This window comes from Streptopelia decaocto (genome assembly GCF_964273445.1).
Source record: "Streptopelia decaocto genome assembly, chromosome: 2".
Taxonomy (NCBI): domain Eukaryota; kingdom Metazoa; phylum Chordata; class Aves; order Columbiformes; family Columbidae; genus Streptopelia; species Streptopelia decaocto.
Window position 1 is genome coordinate 56,378,620 of NC_138655.1, and position 17,366 is coordinate 56,395,985.

The 17,366-nt window shown below is 38.6% G+C and overlaps 1 protein-coding gene across 1 annotated transcript; it reads left to right on the forward strand.

Annotated features, from left to right (window-relative positions):
* Positions 1-17: 17 nt before the first annotated feature.
* Positions 18-17,043, forward strand: RNMT (RNA guanine-7 methyltransferase). Its single transcript, XM_082046013.1, has 11 exons — positions 18-80; positions 1,820-2,093; positions 4,338-4,470; positions 5,914-6,036; positions 7,352-7,467; positions 9,292-9,473; positions 10,069-10,233; positions 11,358-11,475; positions 12,797-12,898; positions 15,685-15,718; positions 16,864-17,043. The coding sequence occupies exons 2-11, from the start codon at positions 1,836-1,838 to the stop codon at positions 16,899-16,901; spliced, it is 1,269 nt and encodes a 422-aa protein (XP_081902139.1). The 5' UTR covers positions 18-80; positions 1,820-1,835; the 3' UTR covers positions 16,902-17,043.
* The last annotated feature ends 323 nt before the right edge of the window (positions 17,044-17,366 follow it).

The following is a 17,366-nucleotide window of genomic DNA, read 5'->3' on the forward strand; positions in this document are numbered from 1 at the left end:
CGGACGTGACGTCACCGCTCTTGCCCGCCGCGCTGCGAGGGCGTCACTTCCGCAAACAAGATGTCGGAGCGCTGGGCTGGGTGAGCGCTGCGTGCCCTCCCGGGCGGCCCGCCGGCGGGGACGTGGGGGTGGGGCGGGGCCGGGCCGGGCGGAGTGGCGGTGCGGGGCGTGCGGGAGGCGGGCCCCGGGCCCTCGGCCTCGCGGGCAGGTGGGAAGGGCGGTTGCGCTGCGGGACCGGCCGTCGCCAATCGGCTGCGGCCGCGCCGGGACTCCTGGGTGGTGCGGCGGCGGCGCGCGCTTTGTTCGTTACTGCGGTGGGCCGAGCTTCGGCGGGCTCTTGGAGGCCTTAGAAACGTACCGGGCTGCGGAGGCCGGCCCGCGGGAGCGCCCGGTCTGCGCAGCCCCCCGTGAGGGAATCTTGAGTGTCAGGGCCGTTAACGGGGTGGGTGGGGGTTGCTGCTACAGCGTCTGTTGCTTCTTTGCATTTCGTCCCGTCCTGTCCCGTCCCTCATGTCCCCCACATTCCCCCCGCCCCCGGCGCTTTGAGTTCTCCAGCTTTTCTTCTGAAAAAGCTGACCCCTGGTTGCCATCACTGGCTCTGAAAGCCAGCAGCTTTGTTGCCATCGTTGGCTCTGAGATTTTGATAGTTTCTGAATTTACCTGGTCTTGGAGCAGCCAGGTGAAGATAAGAAGGGTGTGCTTCTTTGGAAGCATGGGTTGGATGCTGTACCGCAGTGGAAAAATTATTTCTGTAAGTCATACTTTGAGGCCATCTGTTTTGAGGAAAACTGTTCTGGAATCTCTGTAGTGCTCCACTTAGGGCATATGTTTTGGCCCTGATTAGGAGACTTAAGCCTTGATATAGTGGAGTGTGTGTAGGGTTTTTTTGTTAGACTGAAACAGGCCACTGTTTTAGAAAAGGAGTTGCCAAATTATCCTCTCCTATGCCGTGTTAAAAAGGAAGCACTCTGTTTCCCAATGATTATATGAAGAAGGCTAGAATGTGCTGGAGATTAAATGAGTTTTGTAGCAGTGATTGAATGTATAAAATATATAGATACAGAGATGCAGTGGCAGCTGAAGAATATTTATTAGTGAAGCTTGAGGCATAGTGGGTATTCTTGGCAAACTTGAAATCCACACTTGGTATGAAAATTTGCTCTTAAAAACCACCTTTATTTTTTGTTTGAGGGTATTCATTTGAAAATATACTCAATCAGCTTGTGCTTCTAAATGTAAAGTGATAGGATGAGAGGAAACAGCTTCAAGTTCTGCCAGAGAAGGTTAAAAGAAATTTATTCACAGAAAGTGTTGTCAGACATTGGAACAAGCTGCCCAGGGAAGTGGTTGACTCACCATCCCTGGACGTGTTTAAAGACACATAGGTGACATGGGGACATGGTTTAGTGCTAGAGTTAGGTTATGGTTGGACTCAATGATCTTGATCTTGGTCTCTTCCAAGTAAAATGATTCTATGTTTTGTAGGTTACTTATTATGAGGAGGAGAAAAGGGAGATTGCAGCCTCAAAAACAATAACACTTTGCAGTTGAATCAATAAAGATATCTAAGAAATACTCAAACATGAAGAGTAAAGGTTTATCTTAATTATAAGGAGAGTACTTTAAAATTCCACATATTGTGCTATCTTTATTAAATAACCAGTCAAATTTGAAGCCTATATGTTCTTTGGGGCAAAAGCATGTTATGTTTCTGTAATGCCAGTATTATCACTGAAAGTCTTGACTGTAACCACAAGTAAGTGAAATACAAAACTGAAAATGGTTGGTGTTTGTTTTTTTGTTTTTTTTTTCCCTACAGGTTGCCCTTCTGATCAATGGACAAGGAGACTAACCTGTCAAAAATGGCTGATGTAACCAAGACAGAAGAACAGGAAATAGAGAAAAGTTTGGATGAAGAAGTGGAGAAAACACCTCATCCTTTAGAGGCAGATTCAGGTATTCGTCAGGAAGGCGATAGTTCAACTTCAGGTACAGTGCACTCCACTGAAAATGAAAAAGATGACATTGATAAACAGGACAGCACAGCAAAAAGGAAGAATTTAGATCCTGGAGATGAACCTCCTAAGAAAGTAGTGAGTATCATTTGTTTTGAACCATGTTCAAATACCTGTTTCAAAGCCTTAGCTAAAGAAAAGATTGAAAATATTTGTGCTAAACATCTATGAAGCAGCATGAAACACCAAATGTCAACGTGTACAGGTAGTTTTCTAGCAAAGTAACAGGTGCCAAAGTTATGTTGGGCTTATTGGAAGAGAAGGAAGACTGGTAATTAGAATGTTAAGAAAACTGATCTCAGCACATGCTTATTCTGATCCTAAGATCATTGTTCCATCACTGTCTATGTGGTAGCAATCTGGTAGTCTAGGGCTTACTGGCATTAGTCTAAGTTATGTGTCTTGAATTGGTATGTTTTGTATGTTGTTGTCCTGTCTGTTAGCATTGTTATCTGTGCATAGGAGGTTCTTCCATAGGATAATTTTGTCCTTTAGTTTCCTCAGTAAGGTATTATATCATTTAGAAAATTCAACAAACTGCATCCTCTGTGGTGTAATTTCAGTATGACTTGTTAGGAAAGTGAAGTACTGAAAGGTTTACAGGTGTTTTTTTTTTTGTTTTTTTTAAAGACTGCAAGAGTAACATAAAATATCCTTTTGCCTGGGAGGGTGAAAAGGGTAATGTTATATGTGATGCTGTCATTTATTATGTATGGGCATGTAGAAACTGATGTTGTAATACCCAATCTAATTTTGACCTTTTTGGATATGTAAGTATAATTTGAAAATACTTTTGACATAATGTTTTATTTCTCTGTTCAGAATCTTTCCAGGATGTTAATTTATAGCTAAGCAATCTCCTGAAATAAAGGGGGCCCTTTGGTGTGGTAGAAACATTGTTAACCCTTTCATCTTTTTAATAAGGTATTTCTAGAATAAGGTTTAGATGGACAAGTAATACATTATTTTTGTGTAGCTTAAGGGTGTAGAGAGGTGATTGCATTGAACACAGCTGCCAGCATCTAGATGTAATTGCTGATGGCTCTTTGCAACTGTGTTTGCAGCAGCTGAGATCTGTTAAGGATTGTATGAATATGTCCCCTGCACTTGTCAAAGTCAGCTGTTCTAACTTCTGTCACCTTCAGCGGCCATTCAGGGAGCCATCTGTGCTTACTCTAGAAAAGACTAGTAATAGTAAAAATATTTGTTAGTATCAGTCAGCTGAGTGTGATACTAAACAGATGATGGGGCAGAGTGATTCTGAACAAGTGTCTCTGGTCTTTCTGAAGGTTATGAAGTATATGAAACACTGAAGATTTCATGTAGTATATTAAGTCAGTCAAACCTTCTTTTCCCTTGAAGAACTGCTATTTGAATAAGAAGATAATGGGATGTTGACATTTGTAGTCAGCTGTTTGGAATGCTTTTAGTTGCTGTGTAAATTTGTACTGGCTGGGGCTTTGTAGCATGTTGGTGGGTTTTAGCTGAGAATCCTTCATTCTAGTTTGTACTGTTATGTCAAATGCTTATGCCTCACAGAATTTGTGTCCATTCTCCATATTCTGTTATTTTATTTTAATTTCATATATATAATTGAAGATTTTGTTTTCAAGGTGAAGAAATTTTAAGAGCGTAATATCTGCCTGTAGACTGCTCTGTGTCACAGGTGACAGAAATCTCTTGGACTATTTACAGTTAAGGCTAGAACAGAGACCTTTCTACAGCTTACTGTTAAGCATTCGAAGGGATACTGTTGTAAAGTCATTGCTCTCCTTTACCATTGTCCATTTAAAGCTCTGGCAGTGTGATCACCCTCCTAGGGTTTTATGCAACATCAGCTAGTTGGCATTTTGGTTAAATTTGCTGTTTATAGACTTCTGTTAGATGTAAACGTTGAATTTCTGGATCAGGATATTTGAAGAAGCTTAAAGCTGAAATAATAATACTGCTTGAGAAGGAATATCCTTTTCAATCCCAGGCTTAAGGGGAATGAATTAGACTCTTTGAGAATGGTGAGTGTATTAGAGAACTAAAGGTTAAGTATTTCTGTGAAGGAAAGGTGCTGGGCATCCATCAGAAATGACTTTGACCAACTGAAAAGGGGATTAATTTTTTAAGGGAGTTGTCTCTGTGATAACCGAAGTACTGATGTCAGTACCAGGACAGATATGGGCAATGATTCTATATATAAAGTAATGGTGCTTTTCATAGCATTACTTGTTTACTTTCTTAAATCCTTATAGTGAACATGTCTTTTGATTAAATGAAAAAGTAATAAAAATAATTCACTGCTTGAATCTATTCCTTCTCTCATTTCTACAGCGTGAGATAGGCCATGGGCAAGCTGTAGCTGCACATTATAATGAACTTCAAGAAGTTGGGCTAGAAAAACGTAGCCAGTCTCGTATATTCTACCTCCGAAACTTTAATAACTGGACAAAGAGTGTCCTCATTGGTAAGGTTCCTTAATTGATTGCTTAGACTTTAATAAAATGTAACTAATTTTTGTATAAAAATGTAACCTTTTTTTCTGCTGTTCATGATGGCATTTTGTCTCTTATTACATAGCAAGATTTTCAAGTGCAACAGAATATCTGTTTTTATTTTGAGTCTTTGTGATAGTGTTTTGTATTGTTGGAATGCTAAATACATGCATAAAGATCAGCTGACATGAAAAATAGAAAGGTTCGTACTGGAAACTGTTCTTCTTTGTGACATTTTAAAAGAGAAAGGTACAGCTTTAAATCATAAAGAAGTTATTTGTTAGATTGAGCTATTCTTGTTATTTAAATCTATCTCAAATGATTTCGTAACCATTTTCCAAAGCAGTCTGTCCTCAGGTCTAGATTATGCAGTTCTGTAGGAAACTTGAATGCATGAATATTACATTACCCATAGTCAATGGTTTAAAAATAGGAAAATCTAGAGGATGTAGATCTTTAAGAATCAGCAGCTTTTAATAAAAGACAAAGTCTGCTATCACACAAACTAATTCAAAAGTGAGGGAACAAAACCATGAGGTATCTGCAAACTAAGAAAGAATTACTGGCAGAGCACCACAGGTTCATGAAGAGGGAGTTGTGCCAGGAGATGTTGGCACCATTTGTCTTAGCATGCTGCTTTTTGTTGTATCAGAGCAGTTAGAAGCAATATTTCAGTTTACATAAAGCTGTTCCTGGAGCCCGTGTTGAAGCCTTTCAGTTATGATGAATTTTGGTAGTGTGGTGTTACAGCAGTTCTATCCAAGCATATTTCAGGTCTCTTACTGTGAAGAAGAGTTGCTAGCATGCTCATATGTTTGCATAATATGTCAGCATCAGTCAGAGCAAAGATAGCCTAGACAGAGTGGAGATAGAATAGAAAACGAAATCTGTATATATAGGGTAAAAAGATAGTAAATAAGTAGCTAGTGTTCTTGCAAGTAGAGACTGAGACCGTTATGCACATTTGTAATGTGACCACAAGGAAAAGTTGTGGCTGATTCATTTAATTGGCTTTTTCTCTTTTGCAAAAGGCTTTCTCATACTTTCAAATAACACCTGCCTTCATTATAATGGTAATGAAAGGGAGCCCTGTTTCCCCACTTACGCACAGGGTGGTTGTTTAGCCTATGTCTGCCAGGGAAACATTTCAGAGCTCCAGTCACATTATATGCAAAGCACATTAAGTACAGAAAATATTCATTATCTTCTCCATTGTTTTATAAGTTTGTGTTTCCTTTCATCATTAGTCATTTCTAGAAAAATAAATTTAAGTCTGTGATTTTAAGAAGACTTACAGGCAAAGGAAGTTCTGAGATGTTTTAAAATTCTCAAATCTTTTTGGTCCTTTAGGGATCTCTACAGTACAAGTGAATTAGAGATACCACAATATGCATTCTCTTTTCTTATTTTTCTAGGTGAATTTATAGACCGGGTACGACGGAAAAAGAACGATATAACTGTTTTGGATCTAGGATGTGGCAAAGGTGGAGACTTACTGAAATGGAAAAAAGGAAGAATTAAAAAACTTGTCTGTACTGGTAAGAAGACACAATAACTTTCCAGGGAAAGCACACCACTGTTTTATGGGAAAAACAAGCACATTTCCTGTTTTTTATGATTTCATGTTTTCAGTAAGCCCAAAAATCAAATGATACACCTTATGTCAAAAAGTTGTCTTTTCTCTTTTAACCTGAAGACATCAACTTGATTGCCAGTGTAAGTATAAGAACCATTGATGTTCTGTGTCATGAGATTTCAGTTCAACTCATAAATAAAAGCTGCTATCAGTAAAGAAACATACAGTTACCACAGATTGTTTTAGGCAAGTGTAACACTGGGGAAAAGATTGACATATTTTGTTTTATGTATTTTCTCCCACGTCTAATCTCCTGTAGTGTTTTTAACCGTTCTGAAAATATGCACATAAGAGTTGCATTTAAAAAAATCAAGCAAACCCCACAGTGGTTTAACAAAAAATAGTCTTGGATGTTATAGTCAGCCAAAGATTTTCAGACTCAGAAAGTGGAAGAGCTGAAAGCTGATTAAATAATGTTTTGTTTAAACAGTTTGTTTAGATGTTGGGAAGGAGATACCATCTTCCCTTCTCCCAAAAAGCATGCCAGGGATAATCCAAGGAAGCATTACTTCAGATTCAACAGATACTAAAATTTCATGAACTTGCTTTAGTGGGAATTATTCTGGTTATTCTACGTTTTATGGTTCTGTCTTGCCTCTCTTTTTCAGTTGGCAGTCTTAAAATACAGTTAATGAATTTGCTTACAAAGTTCTTATGTAAATTTATTGCATGTCGTTAGTTTTAATATTTAGTTGAAACACTATGCCTGACAGAGGAACAGTCTTAAAAAAGTTCCCATGGTGCAATATAGTAGCATATATCATAAGTAATTGCATTTCAATGTCATGTATATTTGTATGAAGATGAAGAGCTTTCAGTACTGCTGGAAACACTTTGGGAGCTGAACTGTTTTAGCTAATGCATACTAGACACTTAATACTGACAGCACTTGATATCAATCACCGTGGTATCCATCAATTGAACTTTTGGAGGCTTGCTTTGCCTTTTTGGGGATGGGGGCTTTCTAAAATCTTCAGGTTACAACTTTTGTCTGAAGTTAAGACCTGAAAATGACAGTGTTATAATCCCAAACACCTCCTGCAAATTAAATTAATTTCTTAAGCATTGGAAATAAAAGTGTTTGTTCCCATCAAAGTGTAATCGAAGATCAACTTTTATCCCTGCATAATGGATCTGCTGTATTCCAGTAATCATGACAGTTTTCTTGTTTGGGGAGCAGTTTACACTTTTCGTTTTAAAAATTTCTCTTTATATAGATATTGCTGACATTTCTGTGCAACAGTGCAAGCAGCGATATGAAGACATGAAAGCCCGATGTCGTTATAATGAGCATATATTTGATGCAGAATTTATACAAGCAGATAGTACCAAGGTACAGTTCCCATGCTTTATAATATTTTGGAGATGTAACACTCTTGTATTAAGCAAGTATGGGAAGTGATGGTAGTGCTGTATATTTTTAAGACCAGATTGTTGTACTATCAGGAGAATCAGCCATACATGGTTAGAGGTGTGAAATTCTTGAAGCCTGAATTTCTTTTCCAGATAATAAATCTGGTACTTTCAGTTTCTTTCACTTGACAAGAGGAAGGGAATGACTACATACTTCTGTAGTTCTTGGAGCCAGCGTCGGATGTTGGAAACTTTGTGAATAAGTGCTTTTTATGCTAGAATGAATAAGGGACATTTTCTGATTTGACTTACACATTTTATTTATCCTAGTATTTTTTTGTAGCGGCATTGTAGTTGCTACAATACATATTCTCAAAACTTGTGTGATAGAGCAGTTTTCTGAGACTGTCTGGAGGTGATATTGAATACATTGCTGAGGCTTAGAAGACAGTCTTGTAACCAGCACTGCATTTGCTTCCTGGAAATGCAGGCTGAGGGACAGAACCTACCTGGTTCGAGCATATTTGTGGAAAGACTGAAACTCTTATTTCCAGCCTTGTGGGAAAGGTTGTTGGCTTGAATTCTTGGTTGCCTCTCCTCAAGAATACAGTCTGTTGCAGGTTCCAGGTCATCTCCCTGGGCTCACAACTACAGTCTGGGTAAAGAGGAGAGAACCTTGGCTGGGGATAGTTTCAGGTTGCTGTTACAGCTCAGTGTTATATACACATGTATTTTCTGTTGTGTGTTCTGTCTGTCCATGCATACAAATGCTCATCTCCCTGACTTTGTTTCTCTACGTTATATACAACATAGATGATAAAATCTCACAACTTGTCCAATTCCACCCATATTTATTTCTTAGTTTCCTGTATCTCTCTTTCTGAAAAGTAGAAGGGGAGTAAATGGACAGGTAAAATTGCTATGGGTATGTGAAGTGTCTGTTTTTGTCTTACCACATACAGAATGTTGACAGCATGTGGCAAGGACTGGGAGTGAGTGAGAGGGTGGGAAGTTGGGGTGAACTGCTAAGTACGAAATACTTTGAGTACGGAATGCATATCGTGAGCCTTGGGAAGAACTTGTGTACTCCTATGTTATTTATGATGGCTACTAGTATTGTATAAAAGAAGCCTGATCAAGAAGAGTTAGAGAACTGATGAGTAGAGGGTCAAACTGTGGCAAGCTTTAACCTGACAAATTCCAAGGGCTCCAGGTTCTTCAGAGTTACTGCTTGGTTGGTTTGGGGTGTGGAAGAGTGTGTTCATACACGTGTGTGAGAATACAGACAAATACAACTTGGTGGGCAGGCAAATGGACATATTTAAAACAACCCCTCCTTTCAATTGTATGTTCAATGGGTCAGTTCTCATTACAGAGACTTAGTAAACTGAAAATTCATTTTATTATAATAGTTGTTTCTAGACAAACAGTGGCTGGTTATAAACGCTCAGCAGTAAAATATCTCTGGACACTCTTAGGTAACTAACCTTGGGTTTTGGCCTTCCAGGCGTAGTGATGTTACCTGCCAACATGAAAGGAATTTAAGGACACATAAACTTTGAAATGTTAATATGCATTCTTCTTGTTCCCAAATGCTGTGTATTGTTTTCTGTGTAGCAGAGAACTTTTTCTTACTCTTACCTTTTTCATCGTGTTCTGGTTGAACTTGTGAAGGGATGAAGGCTGAAAGGAAAAACTTCAAAGAATTATGGGAGTAGCATATATGTTGGAAGATTTAAGTGAATCATGCTTATTTCTGTAGCTTTTGTTTCAAGCTTTCTTTTTACTTTTTAATCTGTTTCAGGATCTCTTGTCTTCCAAATACAGTGATCCAGATATGCGCTTTGACATTTGCAGCTGCCAATTTGTTTATCATTACTCATTTGAGACATATGAGCAGGCAGACATGATGCTTAAAAATGCTTGTGGGAACCTCTCTCCTGGAGGGTATTTCATTGGCACAACTCCAAATAGCTTTGAACTCGTGTAAGTACTTTTATATTCTATTAGTCTTTACAAAGTTTGTGAAGCATTGCTAAGTGAGAGTCATTCTTGCAGTGCTCTGATAGGTTTGTGCAAACAAAAGCAGTTTTTTGGAGCAATTTTGGATTCTAGACAAGAAAATCTCACTCATTAGCTTGACTCAAATATGTAAATCTGTACTGACCCTTGTCTTTTGTACTCATGGCTCTTCTGGATCCTCATACAGAAACCCTCTGTAGCAACTTAAATAGTGACAAAACAACCATAGCCTGGCCAATAACTGTCAGACTTTTGCTGTGGTTGTTCCAAGATGCCTGACTTGTCCATGTAGACTGTGTCTGGCCTAAAGGTTAATTTCCTAGGTCCATTAAGTCCTTGGTATGTTGTACAGGAATGATAAGATGTTAAAACCTAGTATGCTACTTCTCTTCATTTCATTGTTTCATTGCCTTATCTAATAAGGGATGTGAGAAACTACAGAGATCACTGAATGCTGTAGTTCTGGGCGAAACATTTTCAGGCCTCTTACACATAGCTTTATTTGCCTGTAAAATTAAAAAATTGGTCAATTAATATTGGTTTATGTCTCCTTTTATAGAAAGCGACTTGAAGCTTCAGAAACAAATTCATTTGGGAATGAAGTATACCGTGTAAAATTCGAAAAGAAGGGAGAATATCCCTTGTTTGGGTGCAAGTATGATTTCCACTTGGAAGAAGTGGTTGATGTCCCTGAGTTCCTGGTTTACTTTCCATTACTGGAAGAGTAAGTTAAGTTTTGAATTCATTGTACAATAAAAGCTGTGAAACATAATAAGCATTTGTTTAGCTTGTGTGTGATCACATAATACTTGCAGAAAATTATATTTTGTCTTTCTTACTATATTTTTCAGTTCTTCATTTTTTGTTGTTGCTCTAAATAAGGAGGTTTCTTGCATTTCCATCCACAACTATAATCTGTCCATTGCACTCAGTTGAAGGTGTTCTGGTCAGAAGCTGTGAAGAGATAAACTAGCTCTCGCACAAGAATGTGTCTGATATGTTAGATGTGTCAGCAAACCTTTAGCACTGTCAACTTACTCTTCTTTAATCTTAACTTTTTGGGGGCTTTCATTCTACCTTTCATTAGTCCTTCAGCAAGCCCTCTTCATCATGGTGTTTCTTTCTTGTCTTACCCAGCTTTCTTTGGATATTGTAGGATTTTTCCTACGACTTATATTTTCTTTCTCTATATCTTCTTCATCTGTGAGTATACATTTTGCTGTTACCTCTGGGTGAATTCAGATTTGCCTTTCCCAGCCTGTGTCCTGAGGTACAGACAAATGTTTCTATGTTGGGGTTTTTCTTGCTGTTCAAGTTCAGCATGGTTGTTAAACACTATTAAGCTTTCCATTCAAACCTGTATGTTTTCACACACTTCGTTTGTAGTTCTCTCTGAAAAATACCAGGATCTGTCAATGACACCTGTAACTCCAGTGTTGTAGGACCACAGTTTCTACTATAATTGAGGTGTAAGGCACCAAATCTCATAACAAGGACGTTCTTGTAATACATCCGTGATAGCTGACATGGCAGGGTGATGATACTGCATGGAAAATAGTGTAGTCTATCTGAAAGTTCCAATGGAACTTACCAGCTTCTGTGTATTGGGAGACATTTTTCTATCAAAATGTTTGTTATGACTTCTGTGTGGAGTTCTGTTGTCGTAATTAAAAAAAAATACAGTTTGTGGTGGTGGTGCATTTTTTTTTTCATCTAAGTGTCTCCACAAAAAAAAAAAAAAAGTAATCCTAATGAATACCATAAGGTGTCACTGTAGCATAAAATGGTTCCTTTGAAATAAAACTACAATAAATTTGCAGGTTCCCTAATTAATCTTATTGTTTTCAGAATGGCAAAGAAGCATGGTATGAAACTGGTCTACAAAATGACATTTAGAGAATTCTATGAAGAAAAAATCAAGAACGGCGAGCATAAAATGCTGTTAAGGAGAATGCAGGCCTTGGAGGTAAATACAGAGTTAACTTGTTTCATTTAAATAGTATTTTACATCCTGTTAATTATTTATGCAATAGTTGAAATTCCCGTTGTGAACATTGTGCAATGAATTGAAGGCTACCAACAGAAGAACTAAACTCCTGTGGCTGAGAGTACAACTGTGGTAGTCTGACCTTGACTGGCTGCCAGACACTCGCTGACATGCTCTTACTCCCTCTTCCCAATGAGACAAGGGGAGAAAATAGAAAAAAAGACTTATGGGTCAAGACAATGACAGGGAGATTGCGTAAGAGTTACCATCACGGGCAAAACAGACTAAACTTGGAGAAGATTAATTTAATATGTTAAAAAAAACAGTAGGATGGTGAGAAACAAAGAAAACTAAAAGTGCTTTTTCCCCATCCATTCGTTCCCAGGCTCAACTTCTCTCCTTCACTTCTGACCTTTCCACCTCCTCTCCCTGCCCCACAGCACAGGGGGACCAGGAATGGGCGTTGTGGTCAGTCCCTAACATTTTGTCTCGGCTACTTGTTGCTCCTCACACTTTTCCCCTGCTCCAACATGGGTCCCTTTCTGATGCTTTCGTTTTACAGTTCTGTGTTTTCCTCCTCCCTCAAACAGTAGAATTTTTCAGCATAAAACGATTTGGTGACTTATTAAACTGAGTGACATGGGCTGCAAGTGAATTTGACTGTCCTTGTGGAGTCTGGAAGGAACAGTGCTTTGCATGGGCTCATATTGGCAGTAGCACGGTGACGCAGTCTTTGACATACCAGCTTCGTTCTTCAAAAAGAGATAGTTGTCTTAAATTAGTGGCCACTTGAAATTGAGGGACTGCATTGTTAACTACAGGCCATTATGCAGTAACTGGGATACTCAATAAGTATATATTAGTTTTGTAGAATCAGTTGTATACTTCTGTTACTGCTCCTTTGTGTTATTGAAGCATTTTAAGCATTCTGCTTGAAATCTTTGTCACTCATTTCTTAGTACCTCTGCTTAAGAGATGCCGGATTATTCAGTTGCTGTTCTAAAAGAGGGTATCTCTAGGTTGTAATGAGCTATACACCGAGAATAATTTTTATAGTTACTTTGTTTCCCCTGTGTTGGAGACATAAGGATAAAAGTTAATTTATTAATGCTGAGTGTCAGATTTTATGGAAAGTAGGGAATATCAGACCTGATCTTGTAGGTGCTATAAAGGAGAGGAAATTTAAGATCCTCATAATAATTACTGACCTCTGTTCCGAGCTGTGTTGTGATAAACCCTCGACTGATGTGATTAATCTATCTTACTATGCAATTAATATTTGTTTCTTTGTGTTCTCCAGCCATATTCTACATTTGGTGATTCCAGGCTTGTTTCTGATAAACCTGATGATTATGAGCATGCAAAAGAGTTCATCAAAGATGGCAAGGCAAAGTTACCACTGGTAAGTTCTTTCTTGCTTCACTAGACCAAATGGTGTCTGAAATTGAGGTTCTGGTCTTTTGGACATGTGGTGCCTCCTTCATTTTAGCTGTCGAAGTTTGTATGAACATCTCTGTGCCTGTGAAAAATCATAGAGCTGCAGGGCTGAGGAGTTCATATACCCCATACTCAAATAATCAAATTCACTTAATTTTGTAGCTATTAAGAAATTTGTATAAATGCAAAAGAGAAAGGGTATTTTGCCATCTTCCTTGGCAGGTGTTCTAACATAACTCATCTTAATCTGAAGAATTTTCTTGTGTTTGTGGATCTTCACACTACAGATCTAAAGTTTTAGTTTTCTTCTTTTAATCCTCTGATGGGAGAGTTGAAAACTTATTCAGATTACTATATGCATTTGAAATCTTAAACATTGTTTTTCTGTTGTCTTTTTGGGTGAAGATGATCTAGCTTCCTTCTCAGCCAATTTTATTGAAGTTCTGTAAACGCTATTTTTAAATCTACTATGCCTTCACTTTTTTTTTTTTATAACTGAGCTGCTGAAATTAGGCTAATCCTACATGCATAAAACCAAATTCATATATTTCCTCCCTCAATTTCATTAAATAAGATATTCTGTTCACATTCTGCAAATAAAATAAACTTACTTTGTGATCATCATGATCTTACCTTGTACAAAACTTAGTCTGCTCTCCTGTCTTACATGTTTCTGCATTTCTCCTGTTTTGGCAGCTTGATTTGTGATTTCAGAAATAAAAATATTGAACCATCTTTAATGGGGGTCGTATTAGATTTTAGATTAGTGGTACAATTAAATATGTTTTTTTCTGCTTCTAGTTCTGTCTTCTAATTCACATGCTGCATTTCAGAGCTTGCTGTCTTTTTCATGTTTTATAAAGGGTTTTTCTTTCTTCCATAGTCCTAGCTGTACATGGCGGTGTTGGAGTCGTCTGTAGCTGGTCCTCTCCCAGCCTTTAATTCTTCTATATTGGTCTCAGAGTTGGGTGCATGATGGACAGGAGCCTGCACAGCTGCTATTCCTGGGAAGCGAGCAGGAGGCCTGCTGTCATTTTCCCCCAGGAACTGCTGCCATTTGGCTATTTGCTCTCCATCTGTAGCCAGGCTAGCTATTCAGGAGAGCACAGAGATGTGTGTTTGCTTTTGTCTGTGCATTTGGGGAGTCAGGCTTGTTTTAACCATTCATGCTGCATGGTTCCTGACCAGCAACGTTAGCTTTTTCAGTCTGAACTTTAGGTCTTTTTTATGTGTTGAGACTCTTTGATAAGAGAAAACCAAAATTGTAGACTAGTTTGAGTAAAAATCATAGTTTTAGTGAAATCATATGCACTTACTGATAGGTGGCATCCTATTTCATTGTCCTACATATAGCATGAGGCTGGTCAGTTTGAAGGTTTGAAGTTTTTCCGCTTGGATTTTCTTTTTTTCATCTTTGGTTTATCTGCTGTTCATGTTCTGAATTCTTGAGGATTTATTCATTTTACTGTATATAAAAAAAATCCTACATCAACAGGAAAAAGAAACCTGCATTCTGTATTTGAAATCCAAAAATTTTAAAAAAGAAAATAGCTTCTATTAAGCAACAGAGAATGATAGAGTCAGACTAAAGACCTCTTTTTACTGATGCTGTGTCACCTGGAAAAGAATAAATCTGCTTGAACAAGGCTTTTTTTTAGCCTTTTAAAAGATGAATCATTTGGTCAGGATTGGTCAGTTGATAGCATAAAGGATAAGTCATGCCCCTAGTGAGGACTCACTGGAAGGGGTTGGAGTTGACAGAGCAGAAAACCATCTTGTTATTTCCTCATGCTTCTTATTTGGTAGGATAAATGGCAGCAGCTTTTTACTTGTACGCTTGCCCTGCTTTCATCTGACAGGGTGAGCTAGGGGTATCACAGAGTGTTAGGGATTGGAAGGGACCTTGAAAGATCATCTAGTCCAATCCCCCTGTCAGAGCAGGAACACCTAGATGAGGTTACACAGGAATGTGTCCAGGTGGGTTTTGAATGTCTCCAGAGAAGGAGACTCCACAACCTCCCTGGGCAGCCTGTTCCAGTGCTTTGTCACCCTCACTGTGAAGAAGTTTGCACCAATTGCCTCTTGTCTTATCATTGGTTCTCACCAAGAAGAGCCTGGTTCCATCCTCGTGACACTCACCCTTTATATATTTTTAAACATGAATGAGGTCACCCCTCAGTCCCCTCTTGTGCAAGCTAAAGAGACCCAGCTCCCTCAGCCTTTCCTCATATGGGAGATGCTCCACTCCCTTAATCATCTTTGTGGCTCTGCGCTGGACCCTCTCCAGCAGTTCCCTGTCCTTCTTGAACTGAGGGGCCCAGAACTGGACACAATATTCCAGATGTGGTCTCACCAGGGCAGAGTAGAGGGGAAGGAGAACCTCTTTCGACCTACTAACCACCCCCCTTCTAATACACCCCAGGATGCCATTGGCCTTCCTGGCCACGAGGGCACAGTGCTGGCTCATGGTCATCCTGCTGTCCACCAGGACCCCCAGGTCCCTTTCTTCTATGCTGCTCTCTAACAGGTCGTTCCCCAACTTATACTGGAACCTGGAGTTGTTCCTACCCAGATGCAAGACTCTACGCTTGCCCTTGTTATATTTCATTAAATTTTTCCCTGCCCAACTCTCCAGCCTGTCCTGGTCTCGTAGATGGCAGCACAGCCTTCTGGTGTGTCAGCCACTCCTCTCAGGTTTCCTAGGCTGCAAGGCAGGATGTTTTTCATATATTTTTTTTTGTCTCCTTCTAGGGAACCTTGAGTAAATCTGAATGGGAAGCAACAAGTAAGTATCATTTTGAAAACTCAGTACTGACTGAATGATGGCTATGGAAAGTCTGTAAAATAGCCTGTTGGTTATGGAAGAAAATCCAAATTTTAAATATAACAGGATTTTATTACATACGTTATGTCCAGATTGTGTAGTGCACATGTCTCAAGAATTTGGGAGGGAAATGCATAAAATAGGTTGAAATTTTGCTTTATTTAAGTAGCTATTTAAGTAGTTATACCTTTAAAAGTTTGGTGATGACTGTGTTTTCTACGTAGACTCTTTTTTCCAGAGATATTTGGACCACAGAGCTTCTGATAGGATATAAGCACAGCTTGCTTGTTACATGGAACTTCACTTTGCTTAGTTGCTGAGGAATATACAATGGGCTTGTCTTGAATTTGCAGTGTAGCTATTGCACCTCATCCAGTAAAATAAAAGTGGAGTGGGAATCCATAAATGTGTAGTTAGACTCATGGTCTCAGGAAGCTTGTTTAACGTATCTGTTTGGTGTGAAGCATATGAACATCTGACATAGCTGGCACTGATTATATGCCAAGTAAGTGTTTCCCAGGGGTGCTGATGTAGACTGTATGAGTGTATCCATTTCTGTATCATACCGTTCTGGAGTTGAGAAAGTGCTGTCTAGTGTTTGTAAATACTTTTTCTTTGTCTGTGGTATTTTACAGGAGGAAAATTAATAATTCTGTACCATGAGTTTATTCACTTTTTAATTAAAAATGAAGTTGATCATTTCACCCCTAATTGTCCATTACTGCATGTATGGAGTCTTTAAATTTAGTTGCATATGACTTTTTATGCACCAGTGAATGTTAATTATATGTAGAATGGCATAGTAATTTATGAATTACATTCACATTTCAGTAGTATCATTAACTGAAATCAGTTTTGCATTAACCATATCAGCAGTACTTAAAATAGTTTGCTTTTGTGCATTCTTAGCTCTATTGGGAAAACATGTCTAAAACCATACTGGAGTTGAGAACTAGACTTACTCATTGGGAAACCATAGCAGTTTTTATGATTTCAGTAATCTGCTAACAGGTTGTGTGGGCAGAGTATCAACTTGTATACATTTTGAAAACTTAATCAAGTGGCAGAGGAAGCTGAAACTTTAAATACTCCATTTTCTTTTTTAGGTATTTACTTGGTATTTGCATTTGAGAAGCAACTGTGAAACTTTGCGTACTGGCTTCAGCAAGAAGAGATCATATCCATGTGCAAGTTGGAATGATCAGAAATCCATTGTGGCAACTATTTTTTTATTTTTTAATGATCAGAAGTGTGCAGGACACTACCAAAAACTAGAGCAAGCTCATGAGTTACATTGCCTGTCTGTGACAGATGGACTTGTGTGTGTATATATAAGAAAGATTCTGAACCAGTCTTTTTAAGCATTTGTAAGCAATCTGCATGCTCGCAAAACTCACATTTGAACTTGACACAACTTTATGTTAGAAACAAATGTTTTGTTAGTAGAAATATGTTTGTGTTTAAAGCCTGAGCCTGCACTTTCTGAAGTTGATGGAAAAATGACTGTCGACTTTGGTGGTGCAGAATGAGGGCCTAAATATTGTACCACAGAGCTCAGTTAATTCATAATGAGATATATTCAGACATATAGGGTATGTCTACATTGCAT